This window comes from Lissotriton helveticus, chromosome 9 (genome assembly GCF_964261635.1).
Source record: "Lissotriton helveticus chromosome 9, aLisHel1.1, whole genome shotgun sequence".
Classification (NCBI taxonomy): Eukaryota; Metazoa; Chordata; class Amphibia; order Caudata; family Salamandridae; genus Lissotriton; species Lissotriton helveticus.
In genome coordinates, this window is record NC_136070.1 from 1241318382 (window position 1) to 1241344680 (window position 26299).

Consider the following 26299-nt stretch of genomic DNA (forward strand, 5'->3'; position numbering starts at 1 on the left):
CCCCTTTCCTCATTATAAGCATGAACTATCCACAGCCAATGTGCAGATTGATCGTGGCTGTAAAAGGCAGACCCCTTTCAGGGTAACAACCGGTGCATATAACGGTATGTGTATTCACCAACAAAGGTGCATCCTGGGACCTGTAGTGTAAGTTTGGCATAAGGATAAGGAAGTCATCTCAGGCTATAAAGGCAAGACTTTCTAAAGGTGCTGCTGTGAAATGTGACCGGTTATCTATCGCTGTCCATAGTTTTTGCTCCCACCCTTCTCCCCAGCGCCTCTTTCGTGTTGCTTTGATTTTCTTTTGTTTATTTTTTTTGCCGTTTTATATAGCACAAACTTGACCCAAAGGTATTGGAGTGCTTTACATGAACACCAGTTACATTTTACAAGGACACATTTGTTTTTTAGGCACAGGAAGATAAAGTGAGCCCCTCCCCCTTCCTATTGTTGCTGCTCCCACTCTCCTGCCCCTCGCCTCCCTAGTGTTGCTTCCACCCGCTTCTATTGTTGCTTCTGTGCAACATGTAAAAAAAAAAACATTGACAAAGCCAATAGATCTTTCAGTAACAAAATCCATTGGCTTTGCCAATGCTTGGTATTTCTTTCCTAGGAATACCTCCATTCTGAGCCTAAAATATGTAAGAAAACTAGGAGAAATCTTAATTCTATTCGATTGTTCACTGTCCTTCCAAGTAAACACTTCTCGCTCTGGAACGTTGTACCAAAGAGTTAAACAGAACACCCCATGGAACTAACCAGATAAGTAGTCAAGGCCCAGCTGGACTACTGGACTGCAGCCTGTCTAAAAAGGTCAATGCCAGACTCAAATGCAGTAGGACGAAGTAGATCAAATCAAGCATGCGTTAAAATGTCCTGATTGGCTATTGGGGGAGGCATGCGCCACATTTAAAGTTCTAATCCCCATGCTCAAAGCATCTGGAGCATTGGACCAGAGTGCATGCAGAAGCAGCCACATACCCAGTTCCATTCAGGAACGTTCAACTAATGCAGAGGCCACCTGCCAACCATGGGCCTTTGGGCAGGTACTATACCCATCTACCGTTGATCTATTGATCAAGTTTAAATTCATTTATTTCTAGTGATCTATGCCAATATGCGATAGTCCATAATTGACTGATAATAATTGTTCCTTTTGTCAATGAGGTTTCATTGGAAGGTAAAACACAATGGGCCTGATTATGATGCAGATAGGAAGGCCTCCTAACAGCATTTGCTCTTTCCGAATATGATCGGGAACGTGTTTTCCCGACCAAAGGCCAGATTACAATGCGGTTAGGAATATAGGCTCCTTTTGAAGTCAATGTGAGTCCAACCAAATCGTATCTGGAAGCATCCGGATGCATCATATTCGGTCGGTCGGACTCTCCCGATCCGAGTCGGTTGGTAACCATTTCCAAACCGGTTTGATCGGAAAGATTTCCTAACCGCATCAAAATCAGGCTCTATGTGATGAATACCTGCCAGTACAAGGCTTTCCTTTTTACAGTCTGTGTTGTTTTACATACTTGCAAGTACAAGTCTTTACTTTGTACTTTCTGTGTTGTTTTGCATAGCTGCCAGTACAAGGCTTTACTTTTTTCATATTCTATGCCAAATGTGCGACGGTTGTTAGCGTGCGGAAACGGATTTTAGACCAGTTTGCACACGCTAAAAACCTTGGAACCATGTTCAAAACCTATTTTGCGACTCGCTAATCAATTAGCGACTCGCAAAATAGGTTTTGCGACTCACTATTCGGAAGAAACGTTCCATTCCTAATAGCGACTCATGACCCATGTATGAATGTTCGCAAGACACTCGCAAATTACCACCTACTACAAGTAGGTGTTAACTACAAGTAGGTGGTGCCTACTTCAAGTAGGTGGTAATGCAATTGCAAATGGGAAGGGTTCCCCAGGGGACCTCTTTTGCTTTGCTAATGCATGCAAGATTATTTTTTAAGGGCAGGAAGTGGTCCCAGGGACTACAGCCTGCCCTTAAAAAATGAAACGAAAACGTTTCATTTTTATTTTTTAAATGCATCCCGTTTTCAACTCCAAATAGGGTAGGCGGCCTAATGTTCTTACATCAACTCAAGCAGATCATCCGTATAAGTTTAAAATAGCTGAACCCGCGGGGACGCCACCGTTGAAAACCTGAAGGTCAGCCCGACTCATAATAGAACGGGCAGGCCGATGGTTTGGCAGGCAGGGTACATATATCTGATATGTTTAAAAAAAGACATTCCTCCTAGACTGCTTCACTCGTGCTCTGCCTGTCTGATCACGGTACCTAAACATCGGAGAGCAAGTTTGGGAGGATGGGCTTTTTTTCTGTGATTACTGCTCAGGCATGGCACAGACTGATGTCCGAGTTACACCTAAAACTAAATATCTTAAAATTTTGCAGGGCTCTAAAAATCTATTTGCTAGCACCAGGTCACCCTGTGTGCTCAATGAAACTAATAAATAAATCAGTATCTCATTTTAACTTATCGATGTAATGAAACGTGCCGATAGTCTCATTTTTTTGTTACAAATTTGTTAAATATTTTATTTCATTTCTCCAATGGACAAACATACATCATGGAATTTTAACCAAGGAAATGTTGCCCTGAAGGTTTGGAGTCCAGCAATATCAAATAGGTGTAGGTTTTCCTAGAGAATGTAGTTAGTACAATCAGCAGTGAAGGTGAATAAAGCAAAGTGTGGGAATTGTGATGCTCAGTACAGTGGGGGCCGGATCGGAGAGGGTGGGGGTTGAGATCAGAGACATGGCTAAAAAGAACAAAATATTGTCTATTTTGTTGGCCTTTCACCTACAGTCAACTGGATATAAAATATAATGCACAAACCTTAAATGAAAAAATATATTCAACTTTATTTCTCTTTGGGAAATGCAATTTCTGGTAGGAAAGCTTGGTTGGTTAATGCAATCACTTAAGATGTCTGTGGTTGTAACCAGAAGGTCACTGATTTAAATCCGGGTCAGTGCATTGTGGAAATAGTGATGTGTAATTTAAGTGCTTAGAATTCCAGGCCTGTGAAGGAAAGCATTGTGAATATGTGTCCTTTGTTTCAAAGATTTATTACTTTCAGGACTTTATTATGAGTTTGGCAGTCCGTGAAGCACCTTACTGGCGGTCCGAACACGGCGAGCTTGGCAGTCCAACCTAAATAATAAGAGATGGATGGATAGCGCTTCCAAAGACCACGGCTAAACCGCCGACATTGCCAGCACACTGCCGACCGCCAAGGTTGCTGTCGGGAAAAGGCAGCTCGCACAAGGCGGTACTGAGGTGCTCTACTGCCGTCCGTATTATGAGTTGGCTTTCCGACAAGCCAACCGCCAGCTTTGAGCCTGTGGTTACAAAGGATTTGGGGTGCATACTCCAGGCAGAGTTCGACTTGGTTCCCTTTCTCTAGCCCCCCCTCCTCCCCCTTCACAGCATCATCTTCATCCCGAACAATACGACCCTGTTTGTGGTGAACTCCAGATGAGTCCTTTTTGTACCATATACCCATTGCTGGATTAGGTCACATATGGGCCGAACTCCAGCAATGGGTAGGTGGTATTTTTCCATCTGTTTCATGCATATGTGTACATTCGACACAGGCAGTCGAAATATACACACAGGCATTGATAGATACGGAAAACTATTGCCAACTTCCACAAGACCGCCACAAGACCGCCACACCGCAAGCCCCATGGTCAAATCGTAATACGGCGGTCTAAAGGCCTCCAGCGATGTGGGTTACTGGCGACCGCGTATGCGGTTTCAGGGTGGTAGGACCTCCAAACTCGTAGTCAGGCGTACAGTATAAGATTGCACATAGTACAAATAGACTTTCACAAAATGTGTAGAAAGATTGTTTAGATTTTTACAATTCTTTCAGAAGTTATGGTTTTAGTAAGATGGTGATGATACCTAATGTAAACTTTTTTAGGTTTCAACTTAAAAACAAATTCCAGATTTAATCTATGAAAACCTGTCCTGGTTCCCCCAGGCAGCCTTTAGATTGGATGACACTTATTTTCTCATTTCAATCTACAGAACTCAACCATTCAGAGACAGTTGTTTTCTTAAGAAAAATGAAGATAACTTTTCTTTATCAAATTAATAAAGCTTGAAAACATGTTTCCCCTGTTCACTAGCCCACTTCAAACTCTGAGTACAATCAATCATGTATGATAGTGCAGCCCAAAACAATTGTGGCGCAATCACTGTTTGTGATGCACTGTCAATTTGATGACAAATATCAAACTCAAGACTATGTGGAAATCATAAAAACTACATGCTTTGCATTTCTGTAGGACTTAAGAAATATATTTCTGCACTTCTCTCTTGCCCTGAAAGGCATGGCAGTAGAACACTCTTAACATGATGTCAGATTTTTAGGATTTATTCTAAAACAAAATAATTCCCTCCAGTCTCCCTTGTGCACGAACATATAAGGCAGGCTTACTGGCTGTCTCAAAGGGTCAGAAAACCAACCAAAATTGAAAGGCTGGCCTAATTCCTTTAGAAATGGATTAGCACATCAACCTGTATAAAGCAGCCATATTAACTTTGTCATGAAATCATATAATACTATATTTAAAATATTAATAAAAATATTCTAAGTAAAATAATTGTATTCGAACAACCATAAGCACCTGTTGAGGCTGTTTAACACTCTTCAAGCTACAAAATGCAGACTTAGGACCAACCACAGGAGTCCCTGCACTCTAGCTGAAGAGCATAGAACTTTAGCTCGAAGTGCTTTAAAAAATGTAGTAAGCTCTCCTGTCAACATATAGTGAACACTCTAGGAGACTTACTGCAACTTTCTGTTAAATGTTCCTGGTAGGCTGCTGCACTCACTGCAGCCCCCACTACATTTTATAAAATGCTTTGTGGTACCCCTACCGTGTTTAGGGGCACCACAAGGATGTAAAAACATATGTAAATAGCCCTCGAAGGGGATTAAGGTATGATCCCAGGGGCAGCTGTGGAGAGACTTAATATATATCAGGTTCTTTAGGTGAGCACCAGGTTGGGATAAGTTGTGCTTCTTTTTCCACATGCTGTCAACAATGGGAATAAAAGAGATCACTTGAGAACCAGTTAATGCCTTTTCTTCTTCTTATTCCTGGAGCAGGTCTTCATTGCTGGGTTGTAGAGAGGAGTAATGGTTCTTCATGGGAGCAAAGGCGATGGCGTTTGCAAGGCTCTTGAGAGAGGTCCCCGGGAGGCAGATGATTTTAAGGTCGGTGGAGAGAGATCAATCTTCCTTAAAGGGGGCAGACTGAGAACATTTTTAGTAGCATAGGGGTTTTGTTTCCTGATTAGAACAAAAGAGATGTGTTCCCCATTCCAACCTGAGTTTGAGAACATTGGGTTTAATGGAACTCTCCGGCCAAAAATCCTTACCACCTTAATTATTAAATTGAGCAGTCAACAAGTGTAGGATTGCCGTGTATCTTTTTCAAAGTATTAGTGTATGCATAACAGGAAACACAATTTGTTTCGTTAAAAATTCTCCGGGTTATGTAGCAGTTTGTGAGTTATGGGGTAAACTCAACTTTACACAGAAAAATTGCTGATTTACTAATTTTTTTTTGTTTTGAGTATAGTATAAACGGTGGAGCCCAAACAAGGCCAGAGAGTTCTTCATGTGACTTTTTTCCATTGATTTGCCAGCAAGAGCCATCCAATTAGGTGAGACAAGATTAATGACAATGCATCCAGAATAGAGGACATACACTTGAGGGGGAGGGCCTTCTAGGTGTAATAAGTGTTGTTAGAACATATGGCCAACTATTGTGGGAGTGCAAGACAACCTTATTGTTCAAGGCTCTTGACTAGAGACACATTTGCTCCAGCTCAAAAGAGAAACTGATTAAAAATTGACAACAGTAGACGGCTAGAGTGTGGGCCAACCTGTCCTAGCCTTTCGTAACCTAAGATCACATAACAATAAAACCTCGGCGTGTTAGGTTAACATCTCCGATGATATGATCAGCTAACATTAAAATTTGAGCTTAATCTCTCGCTTGGAAACCTTACGTTGTTTAGATTTATGCCATATTTTATCCTCTTTGGTTTGTAAAGCAGCAGCTCTTTGTTTACACTAAGATGTTTGTTATCTAAGGAAGTTCTATTGGAGTAGAACCTTAGGTCGTCCCCTTTTCAGCTGTAGACAAATTGAAATGCTTTGGGAAGGAGATCTTGGCAGACTCTCTGGCCATGATCCCAGTTGACCATTGACCTTGGACAGGTTTCAACCCATGTGTCTGAGGATGTGCCAAGGTGAACATTACCTTGCATTCCAGTATCACTAACACGCCGCCCTGTGCTGATTCCAAAGTCAGTATCTTATTATGATTAGAAAATAGGGTTTTCTTTCCAGGAGAAGGTATCATTGCTCTGCTTCTGACCCTACTTGTACTTTTCATTAAGCATCTGACCAGGGGCTGCAGGACTGATGGCTGGCGCCTGCAGGCGATAGCGCCTTCATATCTTGGAAATGTGAGCAGGTTGCAAGACGTGCCTGGTTGCAGTTTCCATGGGCTGTGTAACTCACCTTTAACGTTAACGATGATCATCAGGTCTTCATTTTATCTGGTGCTCCTGTGTTACTGGAGAGAGAGAGGTGGCACCACAGACTCTATTACCACTGGTGTCTTTGATGTTGTTTTTCAAAGGAACCCCATTTTTAGAAATCTACCAACCAGCTCCTGACCAGTTGTTCACCTGAAAGCAGCCATTTAGGAGACAAATATTGCATTGTTCAAAGTGGCAGCCCATTTTTCTTATTTTTTTTTAGCTTAAAACCTACTTTCAGTTTGTGGTGGAAACCAGTGTGAATTTAGGAAAGCTATATAGTTCTGAAAAGTAGACACAATTCCAAATTCAGCCTGGGTCATATGTGTAGAACCCTTAAGGGTTTTCCAAAGAAACTCACTGATAAAATAAAGAAATATTGAAAATGATTAGAAAAAAATAGCTATTTGTGACAATGTTTTCTACAAATGCACTCTGAGTGCATTTTCTAATGAATCCAACACTGGCATCTGTGTGGGTTTATTATGCTGAGAAGTTTGGTACCAGCCCATGTGCTCAAAATGGCTTCACTGCACTTACAATGTCTGTGAATGGCACAGACACTGTAGGAGCATATTGCTCATGCAGCTATGCCCTCACCTGTGGGATGGTGCACCCTGCCTTAGGGCTGTAAGGCCTGCTATAGGGGTGACTTACCCATGCCACAGGCAGTGTTGGGGAGTATGGCACACAGGGAGGTGTGATATGTAAGTGAATCAAGCGAAGAAATTGCTTGAAAGACTGTGTGCACTACAAGACTTTTTTTTTTAACTGTTCGAACAATTTAAACAAAACGTTCACAATTTAAGTGATGTATGCTCAAACGAACCATCTAGACAAAAACAGTTTGACACAATATTTTCATTGTTTTGTGATACACATAAATTAAATCAAAAAACAACAACATTTTCAGTTGTATTGCATAGTACATTCAACATGGTTTTGTCCATTATCCATATTCATTAGTTGAAATACAATAATCTTGAAAAACAGGTCAAAAGTGTGCTGTTCTATGCATTTCGGGACACATCGTCCCTTCTTCAGTGGCCGCTGTGAAGTAAACAAAAAAATAACCTCAGGTTACCACCATAAAATAAAACACAATAAGTTCATTGCTACCATATGATTAGAGACCCCCAGCCCGGAGAATGAGGCAACACGAAAATACAGATAGAGTACAGGCAACTCCTACCAAGCTGTGTTCATGGAATTAAACCAGTAGTTATCAGCAGAAAACAAAGTTTCAAAAGTTGCTGCCGCCAGTGATGTTAAAGCAGAATAAGTGCTTACAAAAAAGAAGAATAACCCATCACTAAAATAAGTAACCCGTAATTTTCTAAAAAAAAAGTGAAAGAATACATGTGCCAGAGGAAATAATCATTAGTATAGAATTCTCGAGGAACAAAATGTGGCGTTGTTTGAACGTTGTGGCTACAACTTACTGCCACACATAGACAAGATCCTTCCGGGAGGCACGACGCAGGAACGTGAATCGACCTAAAGATAACCACGAAAATGTTGTTTATAAGCATTTAAATAGTGCCTCTCAGCAAAGGTGTATAGTGCACATGCTAAAAGTGCCCAGGAATATTGAAACAAAGGTTACCTGGCGGAGTCCGGAATAGGGGACGGAGATAACAAAAACATAAACCGCAAACGTAAGTCAAAGGATAGAATTAACCGTAGGTACCATAAACATCTTCAGTTTGGTTTGCACCAAAATGTGCAGCCTGCAATGGCAGTGTGTGGCTGATAAGGTTTGGGGTCTCTGAAGGTGGCATAATACATGCAGCAGCCCACAGAGGCCCTTGGTGCCAGGGTTAACAATTACAAGGGACATGCATGTGTCCCAGAGGTGTATCAATTGTGGAATCAAAGGTACAGTTTTGGGATAGAACACAGGTGCTGGGGCCTGGTTAGCAGGGTCCCAGCTCACACTCAGTCAAGTTGGCATCAGGTGTGTGGCATAAAGTTAGGGGCTAACCAGGGGTACCAAAGGGAATCCAGGATGGGGTGGCTTGAACGGCTCTCATCAGGTTGTTTTATCCAGCATTCCTTGCAAACTTCAAACTGTGACTAAAAGAAACACATTTTCCCAACATTTCTGTGATGGAAAGCTCTGGAATCTGTGGAGAACCACAAACGTCCTACCACCCAGCATTCCCCTAAGTTTTCCAGTCTACTGCGTAAGATACTGCCAGGTTGGGTAAGTGGGAGAAATTGTAACAAGCTTATTTTTACTTGCTGATCCTGGAGCCAAGCCCACTTGAATCAAGAAATGGAAATCACTGTCTGTGGCGATTGTAGACACGTAGCGCCAAATGGCTTGTGATTTCCTCTCCGCAGGTGCGGTGATGCTGCACTCACCCTTGCCACTCCAGACCCTATGACAAGAATGCTCAAGATCCCACAAACTCAGCCAGCGGGCACTCACTCACTCAGATGTGCACACTCGTACGCATGATCCGCTAAAGCTCGCAAGCCGCTCGCCATGGAACGCTATGCCTCAGCTCACTGCTGCTCAGTCACATGCAGCCACTCTACCCCACTAGTTGTCAGTCTAAAACATACCTTGCCATACACCACAAAAAGTATTATATCTATACTAGTTAAAAGTCTAGCTTGTTTCTCGGGGTCCTCGTTCAGATAGATTATAGAATAATGTATTGCCTCTGAGTTCTGTGCCTGCATTAAGCTACTCATTGTGCAGATGTTGGACTTGTCCCGCTCTGCAGCATCATGCTTAAACTTTGGGCCTTAACCCTTCTAGTTTTTTAAGCCATTTTTTGTTGGCTTTTAGGACTCTGTGCACTTTACCACTGCTATCCATTGCTAAAGTGCTTGTGCTCTCATTTGAATATAATAAAATTGATTTACACCTGTTTGGCACATTTAATTTATTTGTAAGACCCTGGTAAAATGGTTCTGCATGTACCCAGGGCCTGTAAATTAATTGCTACTAGTGGGCCTGTAGCGCTTACTGTGCCACCCACTTAAGTAGCTTTTTTTAAAACATCTCAGGTGTGCCGTTGCAGCTTGTGTGTGCACTTTTAAAAATGCCATTTTGACCTGTCCTACACCTTCCTTTTTAATACATACGGTCAACCCTAAGGTAGGCCCAACACAGCTCATAGGGCAGGGTGTAGTGTATTTAAAAAGTTGGACATGTACTTTTAACTTTTATATGTCCTGGTAGTGAAAAACTCTTAAATTCGTTTTCACTACTGCATGGCCTGCCTCTCCCTTAGAATAAAATGTGTTTACCTTATTACATTTATTAAGTGATAACATTCAGTTGGGAGCAAGGAGAAATGTTGAGTTTGGTGCTAAAGAATTGTAATTTAAAACCTTCTTAAATGGTAAAGTCGTTTTTTTTTTTTAATCTTTTTATTAATTATAGATAAACAGCGGTGATTATCACTTACATTCAATACAGTGAATTACAGATATTCCTGGTAACCCTTATTACAAAACTTAGGTGGTTAGAAGCAACTGTTTCAGTCTTTAATAAGCATTCGGTCTTACAGTTTGGTCGTCATCCGGGGCAACATGTGGGGGTTCGCAGATGTGACCCCTGTACTCGGTCCAGTTGGTCCATATACCAATCCATTTCCGGAGACAGCATCTGGCCAAGTAGACTGTCCTTTCCTGGAGCATACACCAGTCCATGTCATTTTGCCATGAGGTCAAGTTCGGAGGAAGCCCCGCCCCCCCATTGCCTGGCAATGTTCCGTTTTGCGATTGCAAATCCCAGCGTGGCCCACAACCTCCCATGTGCGGTTAAGTCATTAGGCTCCCAGATATTTAGAAGACACCTTTTCGCCTCTACTCTCAAGGCCACCTCCCACACCTCTTGCATGCATCGGTGAATGCGGCGCCAGTAGGTCTGGATCTGCGGACATTCCCACAGTATGTGGAAGAACGATCCCTCCACACCACACCCTCTTTTACAGAGCCTGTTCTCACTGCGGCCCATCAATCTCAGTCTAGTACAAGATATGTAGACTCTATGTAGAACTTTAAGCTGGATCAGCCGCAGTCTGGCCGATATGGCCACTTCCTTTGGGGATGCACGGGCAGATCTCTATTCCTCCTCGTCGATTTCCAACCCGTCCGCCTCCCACTTCCCTCTAAGTGGCTGGAGTAGGTCTGGGGAGTTGTTGATGATCTTCTTGTATGTAAGGGATATGGCATGTTCAGGCAGAAAGTCGGATTTTAAGTCACAATTCTGAAAATGCCACTTATAGAAAGTTGCAAAAGAAACAATTGACGGACGGAATGCTAGACAATGCAAACATTCACCCCCTTTCTCAAGGATACATCATTCTTTTGCTCACCACTCCACCCCAGTTTGGACCCAGCAATATGCAAATCAGTCTTGACCTGTGAGCACAGGAGCCATGTCTGGGCATACCCTTCCCTCTTAGGGTGACATATGCAAAAGAAACAATTGACGGACAGAATGCTGGACAATGCAAAAATTCACCCCCAGTCACAAGATCTGGGTTACATCATTCTTTTACTCACCACACCACCCAAGTTTGGACCCAGCCACATGCAAATCAGTCTTGACCCTGTTCCTTGTGGGACAGTCCAGCCCGAACTGCCAAGCCAGGTCTGTCCTGGATCGGAAACAAGCATTCTGGGACTGGTTTCAGGGCATCACCCTTCATCTGCCAGGTTAGCTTGAATCCAGTGGTGTAGTTAGAATGGAAACCGGTCCTAGGATTCTTGTTTCCAGTCCAGGGAGTACCTGGCTTGGCAGTTCGGTCTGGACTGTTCCCATGAGGCACAGGGTCAAGAGTGATTTGCATATGGCCAGGTCTAAACTGGGATGTCATGGTGAGTAAAAGAATGGTGGATTCAACCCAGATCTCTTGACTGGGGGTGAATGTTTTGATTTGTTCTGCATTCCGTCCATCATTTGTGTGTCTTTTGCTTTCTTGCCCCAAGTGCGCCGGGTATACCCAGACATAGGTCCTCGGCTCACTGTGCCACTGGATTCAAGCTATCCTGGCTGATGAGGGGTGAAACCCCGAAACCGGTCCCAAGATTCTTGTTTCCGGTCCAGGGAGGATCTGGCTTGGCAGTTCGGGCTGGACTGTTCCCATGAGGCACAGGGTCAAGACTGATTTGCATATGGCCAGGTCTAAACTGGGGTGGCATGGTGAGCAAAAGAATGATGGATTCAACCCAGATCTCTTGACTGGGGGCGAATGTTTTGATTGGTTCTGCATTCCGTCCATCAATTGTGTGTCTTTTACTTATAGAAAGTTGGCATTTTATTGTCCTAGCCATTTGCTGTCTACAGACTGTATTGTGAGTCACATAACTAGGTGTAGCTGGCAGCTAGTTTTTTGTGTATTGCTCTGTGCACTTTACCACTGCTATCCATTGCTAAAGTGCTTGTGCTCTCATTTGAATATAATAAAATTGATTTACACCTGTTTGGCACATTTAATTTATTTGTAAGACCCTGGTAAAATGGTTCTGCATGTACCCAGGGCCTGTAAATTAATTGCTACTAGTGGGCCTGTAGCGCTTACTGTGCCACCCACTTAAGTAGCTTTTTTTAAAACATCTCAGGTGTGCCGTTGCAGCTTGTGTGTGCACTTTTAAAAATGCCATTTTGACCTGTCCTACACCTTCCTTTTTGGGTTTCGCCTGCCGAAAGGCTGCGCTCTGCGCAGACTTTCAGCGCAGGTGAAATCCTATGTCTACACTAAGCACTTCGGGAACGTCCCCCGGCTCTCATTGGCTAGCTCCATAAATGGAGGCTAGCCATTGGGTGCCGGATCTGTCCGTCAAGGCCGGACCAGATTCGGGGGCGTTCCCGAGATTTTTTCCCAGGGCGGAGTTACGTTTTTCCCCGTTCCCTCCCCTTTCACTGAAAGTGAATTCAGATGCGCTGTCCATTCCCGCCCCCTCCCGCCGTCCGTCCGCCCCCTCCGTGTGCCTTTCCGCCCCCCCCCCCCTCGCTGCCCTGTGCACGTTTCCCGCCCCCTCCCGCCCCCTCCCGCCGTCCGTTGCCGGAGACTCCCTTTCGCGTCGGGCAGGTTCCCAAGCCCCGCCCGCGGCCTCCGTTAATGTGAGATTGCCCGGCAGTCCATTCCCGCCCCCTCCGTGTCCTCTCCCGCCCCCTCCCGCCGTCCGTCCCGCCCCCTCCGTGTGCCTTTCCGCCCCCCCCCCCCTCGCTGTCCTGTGCACGTTTCCCGCCCCCTCCCGCCCCCTCCCGCCGTCCGTTGCCGGAGACTCCCTTTCGCGTCGGGCAGGTTCCCAAGCCCCGCCCGCGGCCTCCGTTAATGTGAGATTGCCCGGCAGAAGGCTCCTGACAGTGGCTGCGTGAGGCTTCAAAGGCGGGGGGCTGACCCCTGCGTGCCTGGCATTCCTGCGGGCTGCCCTCCCCGGGGCCAGGGAGCATGCCATGGTCGGGCCGTGCGCCGCCGGGGGAGGTGGCCGCCCCTTTTCTCACCGTCAGACTGAAAGTGCGTTGTCATGACAATAAAGGCAGGATCGCTGACACAGGGAAGAGATTCGCCTTATCTGCGCCTCGCTTCCTGCATACCAAGTGTACAAGCCAGGAAGAAGTGTTCGTGCGGCAGACGAGGAGTGACTCGCGGCGCTCGAGTCTGCGGTCTCTGCCACCGAGACGGGCTGTGGTTTGCTTCAGAGAGCGGGCCCGCCTGGAGAAGACCATTGCACCCTCTGAGCCGAGCGCCAGTCCGCGGTTTATGAAGGATATCTATCTATCTGTGTGCGACCTCTCCTCAATCCTTAACATGTCGGATGTTTGATCAAGTCCATCTTAGAGCCACACTGATGTCATACGTTAGGCCGAGGGCGTGAAAGTCGACCAGGCCTTACATACTATTGCCACTGCCGGTATCGACCACATTTAACCATTTCTAGCAATCTGGTATTAAAATGCACCGTCTGCCAGTAGCTCCTCTGATGCTACTGTTCATGGGAGCGAGCAAAAGAACTGTCAGTCAAACTCGTGGATTTGCGACAGTCTCTCTCTGAACTGTCAAGAATCGTGGCAGTACGTAGTATGTTGTGTGTGGACCCTGAAACGTTGAAACATCACTATGGTTTGCCAGTATGGACCCTGAAACGTTGAAACATCACTATGGTTTGCCAGTATGGTACAGTACACCACCATAACCATCGCCACTGGAATGGTCACTGAGGACAGTTACACGACGTCAAATTACATCACTAGTGACTAGAGTGACTCCCTTGGGAGTGGCTTGTGCCATCAGCTCAGAGTAGAGCATACTTGTCGTGGCTTCTAACTGTACATACCCTGTGCTCGTTACATACAAGGGCACCACTAATACAGTCAAGCACCGTAGGTACTGTACACAGGATATGGCCTTTTCCCATTATATGCACTGTTATTGAACATTTCTAGAACGACCCAGTCATACCCCCGTAATGATTTACAGGCGAGCAAAGTCCATCTGTGTATGGACTTTTAACACTGGCTTTTGCATCCCAAATACCCAACCAAATGTGGGTGACTTGATAGATAGCAGTGTATCCAGCATGTGGCCAAAGGTCATGTGCATTATCACTCGATTGATGATGTGTAGCTTGCTGAATTGAACACTGTCATTGTTGTCCTCAGTGGTATCGTTTGAGTTTTCATCATTAATGGGGGAGTGCGCTGTGGGTTTAAAGTATTAATAAAGGCACTTCTAACCCGCCCCGCTACGCCGCAGATCCAGCTATAGTATGTTTGAAGTGGAAGTGCAGGCACTTCTCGGGTGCCCTGCTATACACCTGATATGCCAGCCCTAGCAGTTCTTAGCGGGGTCTGCTGATGTACGTTCAAAGTAGTAAATCAAGCACTTCTCAGCTGCCCTGCTATACATATAATAAAGTAGACCCAGCACTTCTAACGAAGGGTGCCATGTGCTTGGTGGGGCAGTTCAAGGAAGTCTCGCCTGAGCTGCCATATGTTTGGTGGGACAGAAGTAAACCGACACTTCTCAGCAGCCGTAATGTACAACAGTGTACATACTTCTCCGTATGGCTGCCTATACACTCACTAGTTGAGAGCAACAACACGTCTAATCAGGGGTTTTAAGACATAGGACAGAGGGGCAGCAGTGTTACTGTGCTTTCAGGTGCATAGACCCAGGGCTTCTTGGCAGACAGCTGAGCTATTCGTTTACTGGGGCAATATACACTCAGTGTTGCTATAAGTGCATTCGGACAGTAGTCGCACTTTATGCGTTTAGTAGGACAGAGAAACACTCCTCGCCAGGGCTGCTCTTTATCTAGGGGTCACTGAATGTCCTCTCCAGCTGTCTTAGTCTGCTTTTCGTTCGATAGGAAGCACGTCTCACTAAGATTAAGAACGTCCAGCACAACAAAGCCTGACACCTCAGCAGGGAAGCTCTAATAGGATTTTTTTAATGTAACAGTAGGGGGTTCATCCCAGATGATCGCATCTAGCAATCCAAGACAACGCCACCCGTCACCGCTCAGAAGTCGAGGCATTATGTGGGCCAGCAGTCACGCGGGAGAAAGGGCCATTTCCTACAACAGAGTCCAATCCACGGTCAATGCAAACTACATTATTGCGTTTCACTTAGCTTGTTAAGGTACGCTTATAATTTCATATCCGATTGCCCCCTCCCGCCCCCTCCCGCCGTCCGTGTCCCCTCCCGCCCACTCCCGCCGTCCGTGTCCTCTCCCTTCAAGAATGCTTCGAAGGGCTCAGGTGCCGCGGCGTCAGGCAAGTCAGCAGAGTCCTGTGGGGCAAGGGAGGGGAAACGGGGGTTAGGGTGAAGCACCGTTGGCATGGTGCGTGGGAGAGAAGTCCGGAAGTCCCGCCCCCGCCCGGAGACGCATGGAGCCCCGGAGGAGAAGTGCTGGATGGTGCGGGGCTCCCGTGTGCTGAGGGAGCCCCGGGGGAAGAGACGGCAGGAGCGGAGTTGTGTTCCTCCAGCTGACGGAAGTCCCGCCCGGAGACGCATGGAGCCCCGGAGGAGAAGTGCTGGAGTTGGGCTCAGCTGCCACACGAAGCCATTGGTCATCAGAATGAAGTATGTACCAGAGAGAGAGAGTGCCGGTATGTTTTAAAATTAAGACTTCTGTGCCATATGTGTGTTTTTAGACAGCCTGCATGACACGCACTGGTGCAAGTACTCTTAGGTAGAGGCGGTGACATACCAGTAAACCATGGCCAGGGCTGACGGGCGTGCAACTATTTATGAATATAACTGCTCACTCTCTCAAAAAGTGTATTTTTTTTGAGAATACAGCTTACAGTCGGGCTCTGAACTAGGCTATGTGTACTTCAGTCAGCCTCTCTTCCTGAGGCTTGCCCTGCCCCACCCCCCTCCCTCCGATGCCTTACTGTGTCGTATGGTAATGGCTTAGAATAGCAATAACATGTATTTTCAGCCTCGGGTAAATAATAAATAATGAGCGGGGCTGCGAACCCTGCTATAATCCGCAAATTGATTTTTTATTAAACTGCTCATTGTGTCTTTTTGAAATAAAGTACAGTCTGTGTCCGGGTTGTGACCCCTATGGGTGTAATGTCTGATATTTATGTTTCCCTCGTTCTAATTCCATGGTTTTGATTTGCGGAAAAAGTGTCACACCTAGTTTTTGAAATGTCACTCATAATTACGCTGAAATTATGAAAATGTCACACAAAGCAATCTGAAACCTTGGCAGCTATGAACCACTACTTTAAAATCCCTTAGTTAGGCATCGTCCACTTTACCACAGAGGGGGGAGAGAAGTAATATACCCATAATCCCTCCTATGCAGGCAACTTTTCTATTCACGAGGAAGGGTGGAAATATTGACACAATCTGGATCTCAGTGGTGGGCTTTTATGAGCTAGATTTGTGCAAGTCGTTCCCTGTCACCCTCCCTTTATATCTTAAAGGGCACAGTAATATTGTAGCTCATTCCAAAATCGCTTCACCTTACACCCTAGTTAGTGAACTCCGTGTGCCTATAAAACAGGACTGACTCATGGAAAGGTTACCAGTGTCACAATAACACCAGTCATCCAATCAAGGCTGCAACACTGCTTCCTGGTCTGTTGTTCTTTAATAATAAGATGGCTGGCACACAATGGCGGGGCCTGTTATTTTGTCTCTTAATTGTGCTCACCGTCCTTTTTCCCCAGCACCCTCCCCTCTTCCAAGGGGCGGCAACCTGAGGGATAGCCCCGGGCGCCACAAGCTCTAGCTACGCCCCTGACAGGTCTTGATGGTAATAGATATGAAGCTTGTAATCTAATAATCTAGGAGAATATTAGTATGAATATTTACCCCTTTGGTCATTTCAGAACCTGATTTTCGATCAAGTAATACAGATTCTCACATTACCTTGTACATAAATCGGAATCCTGGTTATGGTAAATACATTCTTTTTAGTCCTTAAAAGCCAAATATTAATATTCTGAGTGGGTGTGTGTGGCTCTGGGTGGGTGTGTGTGTGTGTGTGGCTCTGGGTGTGTGTGTGTGGTAGTAATTGCTGTCTGCTGAGCTCGTCCGTAGGGTACAATAGGTTGCAAGAGATTAAGCTAATGGCAATGTAAATGACAATGCCATTTATTTATCTGTTTTCAAAACCAACACATAAATACAAAATTTGTCATTTACAATGCCAATAGCTCTAACTTTTCCAAAGGCGAAACCATTGCATTGTAAATGCTTGTTAATACATACGGTCAACCCTAAGGTAGGCCCAACACAGCTCATAGGGCAGGGTGTAGTGTATTTAAAAAGTTGGACATGTACTTTTAACTTTTATATGTCCTGGTAGTGAAAAACTCTTAAATTCGTTTTCACTACTGCATGGCCTGCCTCTCCCTTAGAATAAAATGTGTTTACCTTATTACATTTATTAAGTGATAACATTCAGTTGGGAGCAAGGAGAAATGTTGAGTTTGGTGCTAAAGAATTGTAATTTAAAACCTTCTTAAATGGTAAAGTCGTTTTTTTTTTTTAATCTTTTTATTAATTATAGATAAACAGCGGTGATTATCACTTACATTCAATACAGTGAATTACAGATATTCCTGGTAACCCTTATTACAAAACTTAGGTGGTTAGAAGCAACTGTTTCAGTCTTTAATAAGCATTCGGTCTTACAGTTTGGTCGTCATCCGGGGCAACATGTGGGGGTTCGCAGATGTGACCCCTGTACTCGGTCCAGTTGGTCCATATACCAATCCATTTCCGGAGACAGCATCTGGCCAAGTAGACTGTCCTTTCCTGGAGCATACACCAGTCCATGTCATTTTGCCATGAGGTCAAGTTCGGAGGAAGCCCCGCCCCCCCATTGCCTGGCAATGTTCCGTTTTGCGATTGCAAATCCCAGCGTGGCCCACAACCTCCCATGTGCGGTTAAGTCATTAGGCTCCCAGATATTTAGAAGACACCTTTTCGCCTCTACTCTCAAGGCCACCTCCCACACCTCTTGCATGCATCGGTGAATGCGGCGCCAGTAGGTCTGGATCTGCGGACATTCCCACAGTATGTGGAAGAACGATCCCTCCACACCACACCCTCTTTTACAGAGCCCGTTCTCACTGCGGCCCATCAATCTCAGTCTAGTACAAGATATGTAGACTCTATGTAGAACTTTAAGCTGGATCAGCCGCAGTCTGGCCGATATGGCCACTTCCTTTGGGGATGCACGGGCAGATCTCTATTCCTCCTCGTCGATTTCCAACCCGTCCGCCTCCCACTTCCCTCTAAGTGGCTGGAGTAGGTCTGGGGAGTTGTTGATGATCTTCTTGTATGTAAGGGATATGGCATGTTCAGGCAGAAAGTCGGATTTTAAGTCACAATTCTGAAAATGCCACTTATAGAAAGTTGCAAAAGAAACAATTGACGGACGGAATGCTAGACAATGCAAACATTCACCCCCTTTCTCAAGGATACATCATTCTTTTGCTCACCACTCCACCCCAGTTTGGACCCAGCAATATGCAAATCAGTCTTGACCTGTGAGCACAGGAGCCATGTCTGGGCATACCCTTCCCTCTTAGGGTGACATATGCAAAAGAAACAATTGACGGACAGAATGCTGGACAATGCAAAAATTCACCCCCAGTCACAAGATCTGGGTTACATCATTCTTTTACTCACCACACCACCCAAGTTTGGACCCAGCCACATGCAAATCAGTCTTGACCCTGTTCCTTGTGGGACAGTCCAGCCCGAACTGCCAAGCCAGGTCTGTCCTGGATCGGAAACAAGCATTCTGGGACTGGTTTCAGGGCATCACCCTTCATCTGCCAGGTTAGCTTGAATCCAGTGGTGTAGTTAGAATGGAAACCGGTCCTAGGATTCTTGTTTGCAGTCCAGGGAGTACCTGGCTTGGCAGTTCGGTCTGGACTGTTCCCATGAGGCACAGGGTCAAGAGTGATTTGCATATGGCCAGGTCTAAACTGGGATGTCATGGTGAGTAAAAGAATGGTGGATTCAACCCAGATCTCTTGACTGGGGGTGAATGTTTTGATTTGTTCTGCATTCCGTCCATCATTTGTGTGTCTTTTGCTTTCTTGCCCCAAGTGCGCCGGGTATACCCAGACATAGGTCCTCGGCTCACTGTGCCACTGGATTCAAGCTATCCTGGCTGATGAGGGGTGAAACCCCGAAACCGGTCCCAAGATTCTTGTTTCCGGTCCAGGGAGGATCTGGCTTGGCAGTTCGGGCTGGACTGTTCCCATGAGGCACAGGGTCAAGACTGATTTGCATATGGCCAGGTCTAAACTGGGGTGGCATGGTGAGCAAAAGAATGATGGATTCAACCCAGATCTCTTGACTGGGGGCGAATGTTTTGATTGGTTCTGCATTCCGTCCATCAATTGTGTGTCTTTTACTTATAGAAAGTTGGCATTTTATTGTCCTAGCCATTTGCTGTCTACAGACTGTATTGTGAGTCACATAACTAGGTGTAGCTGGCAGCTAGTTTTTTGTGTATTGCTCATAGACAGTGAGATAAAGGGGGAATAGGTGTTGGCATCGTCGAGGATGATGCAGGACTCCCTTTCGCAGCCCGTCGCTTCTTCAGAATCACTGGTGCGAGACACATCTTCGACGCAGGTCCTCACATCACAAGCCCCTTGTCAACAGCATCCTCATTGACAAAGCAGTACTCTGCATCACAACCTTGCAGCCCCACAAAACTGTTACTGCATGACGCATCCTTGACGCGGGATCTCACAACGCTGTGCCAACCAGGATTTAAGGTACTTTGTTCAGTGGGCCTAACTTGGTCCCTGTATTTAGCCCGCACTCCGTCACGGTCAGCCTGAACTTGTGACTTTGCCCTGGTTCGGCGTGACCAGATAACCACAATTGGCGCTTTGTGCTTCTAGGCACTGTTTTCACTTAACACTTTGAAATTGCATATCTTCGGTTCTACTGATTCAATTGTTTTCATTTTGATCTAAAATGTATTCAATTTCACTCTATTTTTCTAAATTGGTGTGTTTTTTTGTGTTGTGTTTTCACTTTATTATTGTTTGAAGTGCTGCATAAATACTTTACCCCTCTGCCGTGCGGCAAATTCCGCCGCGGTGCGAGGGGGGGGTGGGGCTGGGCGTGGCGCTCAGGTACCCAGGACGGCTCCCGGAAGTCGTGAGTCACAGTAGGCGTGTGCTCATGACGGCCGGGAGCCAGACGAAATCCGCCCACTGATTAATTCTCCCGCACAGCGGGTAATTAACCGCGCGTGGGCTGAGCGGCAACGTTCGCGCGGCTCCCGGCCGTCATGACCACACGTCTACTGTGACTCGTGATGGCCGGGAGCCGTCCCGAGTATGGATGTGGTTAACCATTACCTCTAGGTTAAGACTGACTGCTTTAGTGACCAACTACGAGAGTGTTATGGACAAGGTAATTTGGCGTTTGGCTTGTATATCACCTTGACAGAGATTGTGGTTTCTGCTTTAGTAGGGTTTTACCCACCCCTCGCCTCCCACCCACACCCCCAAAACCAGTAACCCAATTTCCAACAACAGGCTTTTAGTTTATGTAGGAAAATGATTTGTATGCAAGTTGCAAATGTCCCTACAGAGGGCAGTTGGGAAGGCAGTAGTGTGTACCTTACGTATCCCTCAATCTTGTCAATTTCTGGTTGCCCATTTTAGACCCTGTTGTAGAGATTTGTGGACAGGCGTTGCGTTTATAAAGGTGCAGAATATGTGGCTATCGACCAGGAGAATAAATGGCCCTTTTCCAAGGCAGCCACCTTGAATCTTTGTAAAAACAATCCCTCAGTGGCTCCACTTTTTCATTCACTCTCGAATTTACCAGAGTCACTTGAAAGTGTATCTAGACATTTGCTCCCTCAAACAGATGCAACAAAATAATTTAGTAGCTCTTAATATTCGGCGATATAAGAGGTTATTCATGTCTTAAGGCATCCTTGTGTCCCGCCTTGAGTCTCAAGAGGGAACTCTAGCAACTTTAGTACGGCTTTGTGTAGACCATCGTGTGCTTACCCTTGGCCCCGATCCTCCTTACCTGCCTCCCCATTAGTAGCTGCCTACCCCTCTTGACATGCACCCTTGATCCATCCCCGATGCTGGTGGAAACTGATGGAGAAAGAAGCTTCCTTTGAGTGTTCGTGGGCGCGCGCCATTAAGTGACGGGACCTCACTGTTTTCGGTTCATTTTATGGAAAAATTGTGTCCTAGCTGTTCATACTTTGTCCATTATTTTGCATTTAGTCACAGTTACCCTTTTGGTGCATGTTTGGGCTTTAAAAGGGTTTTTAATACGATAAGTGAGATGCGCATAAACATATTTATAGCTCATATTTTGATAGCCGCCTTGATGCAGCGCTTAGCTTATTCCCATGTCAGGCTGCCATTCGAGAAGCTTTTCATTACATCTCCGATGAAACTGTGCAAGGACTTTGGAGTAACCGTAGGAGCCGGAGTATGTAACATGCTTGTAACACGATTAAGGGGTTTAAGTGACAGCCTAATGTAGCCGAGACAGCAGTTCAGGCCCAGCAGCCGGGATTGTATTACCGCCTCACTCTGTAATGCAATTACAAACTGGAGTTAATATTTATGGCGTAGTGTGTAGTGTACTTAAACATCCGAAGTTAGAAGAATTAAGGGCTAACCCGTCCCTCACTTGCAAGCCGCATTATCCTCGAAAAGCTGCAGGCTAAATTAGCAGTGAGCAGCACGCGGCCGAATGTTCTCGAACAATGGAACGTTGGCCGCCAGGCGCCATGTTCGTTCAGGAACTAGCAGAGTGTAAATGGGTGTTATGTGTGAGGTCAGGAGGAGGGTTTTAGGCAGATGTTATGGTCGTAGAGTTATAACTGTAACTGAAACCGTTTCGTTTTGGATCGAAAGAATAACACAACATTATTACATGTATATTTAAGAGAATTGGTAAGATTTATTTTAAGCTTATGAATTTTTATTGCATTTGCATTAAATATAAGGATCATAGTGGAAAAGGAAATGTATTTTAAACCTGAAAACTTAACCGGACCAGCACGTGCCACTGTAACTACCACTTTCCTTGGGATATTGTTATTTTAAAGGACAGCTAATGGGTGCACTGAATTCTGGGTAACGATGTTTCTGGTTTAGACAGGCCCTTTGAGAGTGAGGTTTGAATTATACATCAATATAGCCCACCACATATGTCTTCTGTATTCATAAGGTGTGCACAGTGGGTAGGGTTCACACCTGACTCTTTTTTTTTTTCTTTTTTACCAGAAAGGCCTGTGGTTTTAAGTCCAGGTTATTAAAAAATATTGGGATACTATTTGCGAACAGTCTAATGAATTTTTAAATGATTATTCAAACAAATAAAGCCATAATTGCAATTGTCCAAAAACATACTGAGAATTTGCTTTTCATTTCCCATGTATTCTCCCATTTCAAATGGCAAAACATAAACAAATGGCCGCTATTTTTTCTGCGATAGGTGGCAAACCTACAGTCAAGACCGAGTTAGGATTGCCTGGTATCCAGAATTTTTTTTATAAATGTCCATGGTCCCTGGGACACTGGTGAGAAACAACAGTTTTCTGAGGATCCCAAATCCTTGAGTCTAGGTCCGACAGAAGTCTTCCGTCACGTTGATAATGTTATAATGTGTGTTGATATGTAATGTCGTAAGCATGGCAGTCTGAGAAATGTTCAGGTATGACCAACCAGAGCTGTAATGCCCCTTTTTTTTATAACAAATTTTCAGAGAGTTTCTAATTTTTATAACCTGTTTTACTATGTGATCTTAGTAGACCATTTTAATGCCCCCTGATCAAAGTTTACAGTGAATTCGGTTTGTATCGTTTGATACGTGCCTTCAGGGTATGGACTCTGGTTATCCGTGAGTGAAGAAACTCTGCCTTTATCACCTCCTGGGCATAACCTGTAAAATGCCCTGTGGGTAGTAGAGATAGCCTTTGAAATTGCCATGTTTTGGGTACTTTTCCCCACAGTACACTCAAGCCATGATCTGTGCCCATACGCGTTGGGGCTTGGTACAAGACTGAGGGTCTGATTCACCAAGAGTCTCCGCATACGTGTCGGAGTCACCGCAGCCGTGGTGGGATCCCCGGATTGCAGTTTCTCATGCAGAGATCTTACCATGAGTGCTTAGCCTCTTTGTGAATCGGGCCGTGAGTGTGGCTAGCAGCCACTCCCTGCAGGCCAAGTAATCAGGCTTGTTAGGTGCGGGCATGGAGTAATGTCTTTTGCCACTACACCTGCCCACGATACCCATGGGGCAAGGCAACAGACAATACCAGGTGGGTACTAGGCATCAAGTTTATCCTATACCCATTGTTTTCTGATCCTCTGCGCAAGACATCGCTCTGTGTCCGGCACCCCTGCATGTGTGAATCCATTGTCCTTTCCTAGGGCAGTTAAGGTCAGGATATCTCCCAGTGTTTTCTTGCATGCCAGGCCTTCCATCCTTTTCCAGACAAGGCAGACTGGGAGAGGACTTTAGAGTACAACACGTTGCAAACAGCTTTAAAAAATATCCTACTTGTCACTCCTAATGTGCTTACTTTTCTCCGACAGGTGACGAAGAAGGTGAGAACCATGCAGATGTTCCATAAGCCTGTGGGCAGCGCCATGCAGGGCGACCGGGTGGGCATCTGCGTCACGCAGTTCGACCCGAAGCTATTGGAGCGAGGCCTCGTGTGCACTCCGGACTCCCTGCACACTATCCATGCTGCCATCATCTCGGTGAAGAAGATTCCATACTTCCGTGGCTCGCTACACACCAAGGCCAAGTTCCACATCACAGTTGGCCATGAGACTGTGATGGGCCGAGTGATGTTCTTCAGTCCAGCTCCTGATGACTTTGACAAAGATCCCCCAGAACAAGGTTTGGATTTTGAAAAAGAGTACCTTTACCAGGAGGAATATCTGTCCAAAGACTCCAAATCTTCTGATACGAACGAGGAAAGCAGCCAAGTGGGCGAAGGGCGGCTGCCCAAACAACAGTGGGCCCTTCTGGAGTTCGAGAAGCCAGTCACGTGTCCGAAGCTGTGCCTCGTGATTGGTTCAAAACTAGATACTGACATCCATGCCAATACCTGTCGGCTCGCCTTCCACGGGGTACTTCTGGAGGGGCTTGAAGACAAGAATTATGCTGAGTCGTTTCTTCCAAAGCTGAAGGTGTACAAGCAGAAGCACAAGGAAGGGCAAGTGGAGCGGGTGAGTAATTCACATTTGATTTGCATGTGTGAAGCAGTCTGTGTGACTCATTTCTTTACTTCTTTGTTAGCTAAGAGCCTCTCAGCCAACTGGTAGTTGAGGTTTCTGAAACATGCTTTGTCGATCTCTACACTGTGGTGTCGGCTACGGTAAGCCCAACATTGCCTCCCAAGACAGACCAGGAAAGAATGAGAACATTTCATCAATGATTTGTGTGGGTGTTTGCTACCTTTATTGCAAAGCTCACAAGAAGTTTGGATCAGAATACAAAATTCTAATTGGCTGCTGGATGGTCAAAATCTCCTATTGGCCACATATCCTGTGCAACTCCATGAGCTGGCAGGCGCAATAGGGGTGAGCATCACTGGTGGTCAGGAGAAGCCCCTTTCTTTCCAAAGCCACAGGGGATGGGGGGAAGCTCTTGCCTCTCTCCACCAGAGATGGTAGTGACTCAAGGGCCAATTGGAAGGAGAGATGTTACAGAGGATGGTGGTTTGGCTTGCGGGGGTGGGGGGGCAGGGAGTAGTTGCAGTCTGCCCTTAGCACCAGAGATAACAAGTGACAAATACTTCTGGTTGCCTTACTCAAAGACTCTTTCCTTGCTACGTTCATAGAAAGGAGGCTGTCATGACCTGGATGTTGAGTGTTCTCTCAACTTTGTTGTTTTGGGTCCCTAGGAATCTGCTATACCTTAATATCTATTAAGGAGTCACTGCTCCTTGGGAAAAAGCCTTAAATGTGTGTTTTAAGATGCCCTTTAAAGTATGATTTTATTCATGAAAGGAAAGCCAGAAAGAGAGAAAGGACTTTCAAAGTTCAGGTTTGTATCCGAGGGTTGTTTGCGGAAAGTGCGACCACAACACAGGTCTGTGGTTCAAGGTTTGGCTGTCTATTGACTGGTGGCGGTGCACAAGGTAAGGTCACCTTTAAAGCTCTCAACGGATCAGGTCCTGGCTACTTGCAAAATAAGCTCTGTAAGCAGATATCCAGTTGTAATCTTAGGTCAAACTCGTTGGCACTTTTGAAGATCCCCTGTATTCGGCCTAGCCGCACAGGGGGCAAAGCTTTCTCATATATTGCTCCCAAGTATTGGAACTCGTTACCAGAGTCTTTGCGTAACTCTACCTCTTATTTGGTTTTCAGAAAACAACTTAAAGCTTTCTTGTTTTAATGCTGTCTCTCTGACACTGTTCTCTGTTACTTGACCTTTCTCATTTGGTTATCCTCTAGGTAAGCGCTGAGATGCCCCTGGGTGAGTCATGCGCTATATAAGAGGTCACTAACATAACACAACATAACAAGGTGTTCCTCAGCAATACAAACTGTTATTTGAACAGGTACTTTGGACAATGAAATTTGCAGTGAAGCAAAATGTGAGAACATTTATTACTACATATATAGCTGCAGTGACCCATTGAATTAGAACATGCAAAATTGGACAATTGAAACCTACAGCTGTGATGCAAAAGATGAACTGTGACAAACAACGACATTCCCACAATACTGGGTAGACCAGAAAGAAAGGATCCACATTTAGAGCGAAGGTACACACTTGAGAGTCACTGACGCTGGTTTGTGGTGTGCGACCACACTACACGGTTTTGGCATCAAATACTTTGTGTCTTTGTTCTGCTGCAGGTCTGGGTTACTCTGTCTTTAACATGATCCTTGCACTCCCATTGAACTTAGACCACATCCTGTCTGATGTGGTGCACTTTCTTGGCACAGGCTAGGGAGGTTTAGTGAAGGCTCTGATAAAAAGAACCAGGGATAAAGAGCTTGCCCACAGGCGCAGTTTAAAGTGGATTTCTACAGCTTAAGCTCCAGCTAGCTAGTGTATCGTGGTGTAGAAAGAGTGACATGGCCCTTGATCGAGCAAACAAAATGGACTCTCCGAAGCCACATCGGTTAGTAAAAGACAGCAGGAGCTAGAGGGAAGTGGGACCTTGCTGCTCTAATGATAGCTATGCCTTCACAGTGGATGTACGAAGACTAGAAACGTTGATCAACAATAGAAG

General features: G+C 45.4%; 1 protein-coding gene across 2 annotated transcripts in view; it reads left to right on the forward strand.

Annotated features, from left to right (window-relative positions):
• EEFSEC (eukaryotic elongation factor, selenocysteine-tRNA specific) overlaps positions 1-26299 on the forward strand; it is a 583429-nt gene that overhangs the window by 315894 nt on the left and 241236 nt on the right. For both annotated transcript variants that reach the window (XM_078661741.1, XM_078661742.1), the window contains one exon: positions 23640-24281. In XM_078661741.1, the coding sequence (XP_078517867.1) occupies positions 23640-24281 (642 nt within the window). The remainder of the gene's footprint in view (positions 1-23639; positions 24282-26299) is intronic.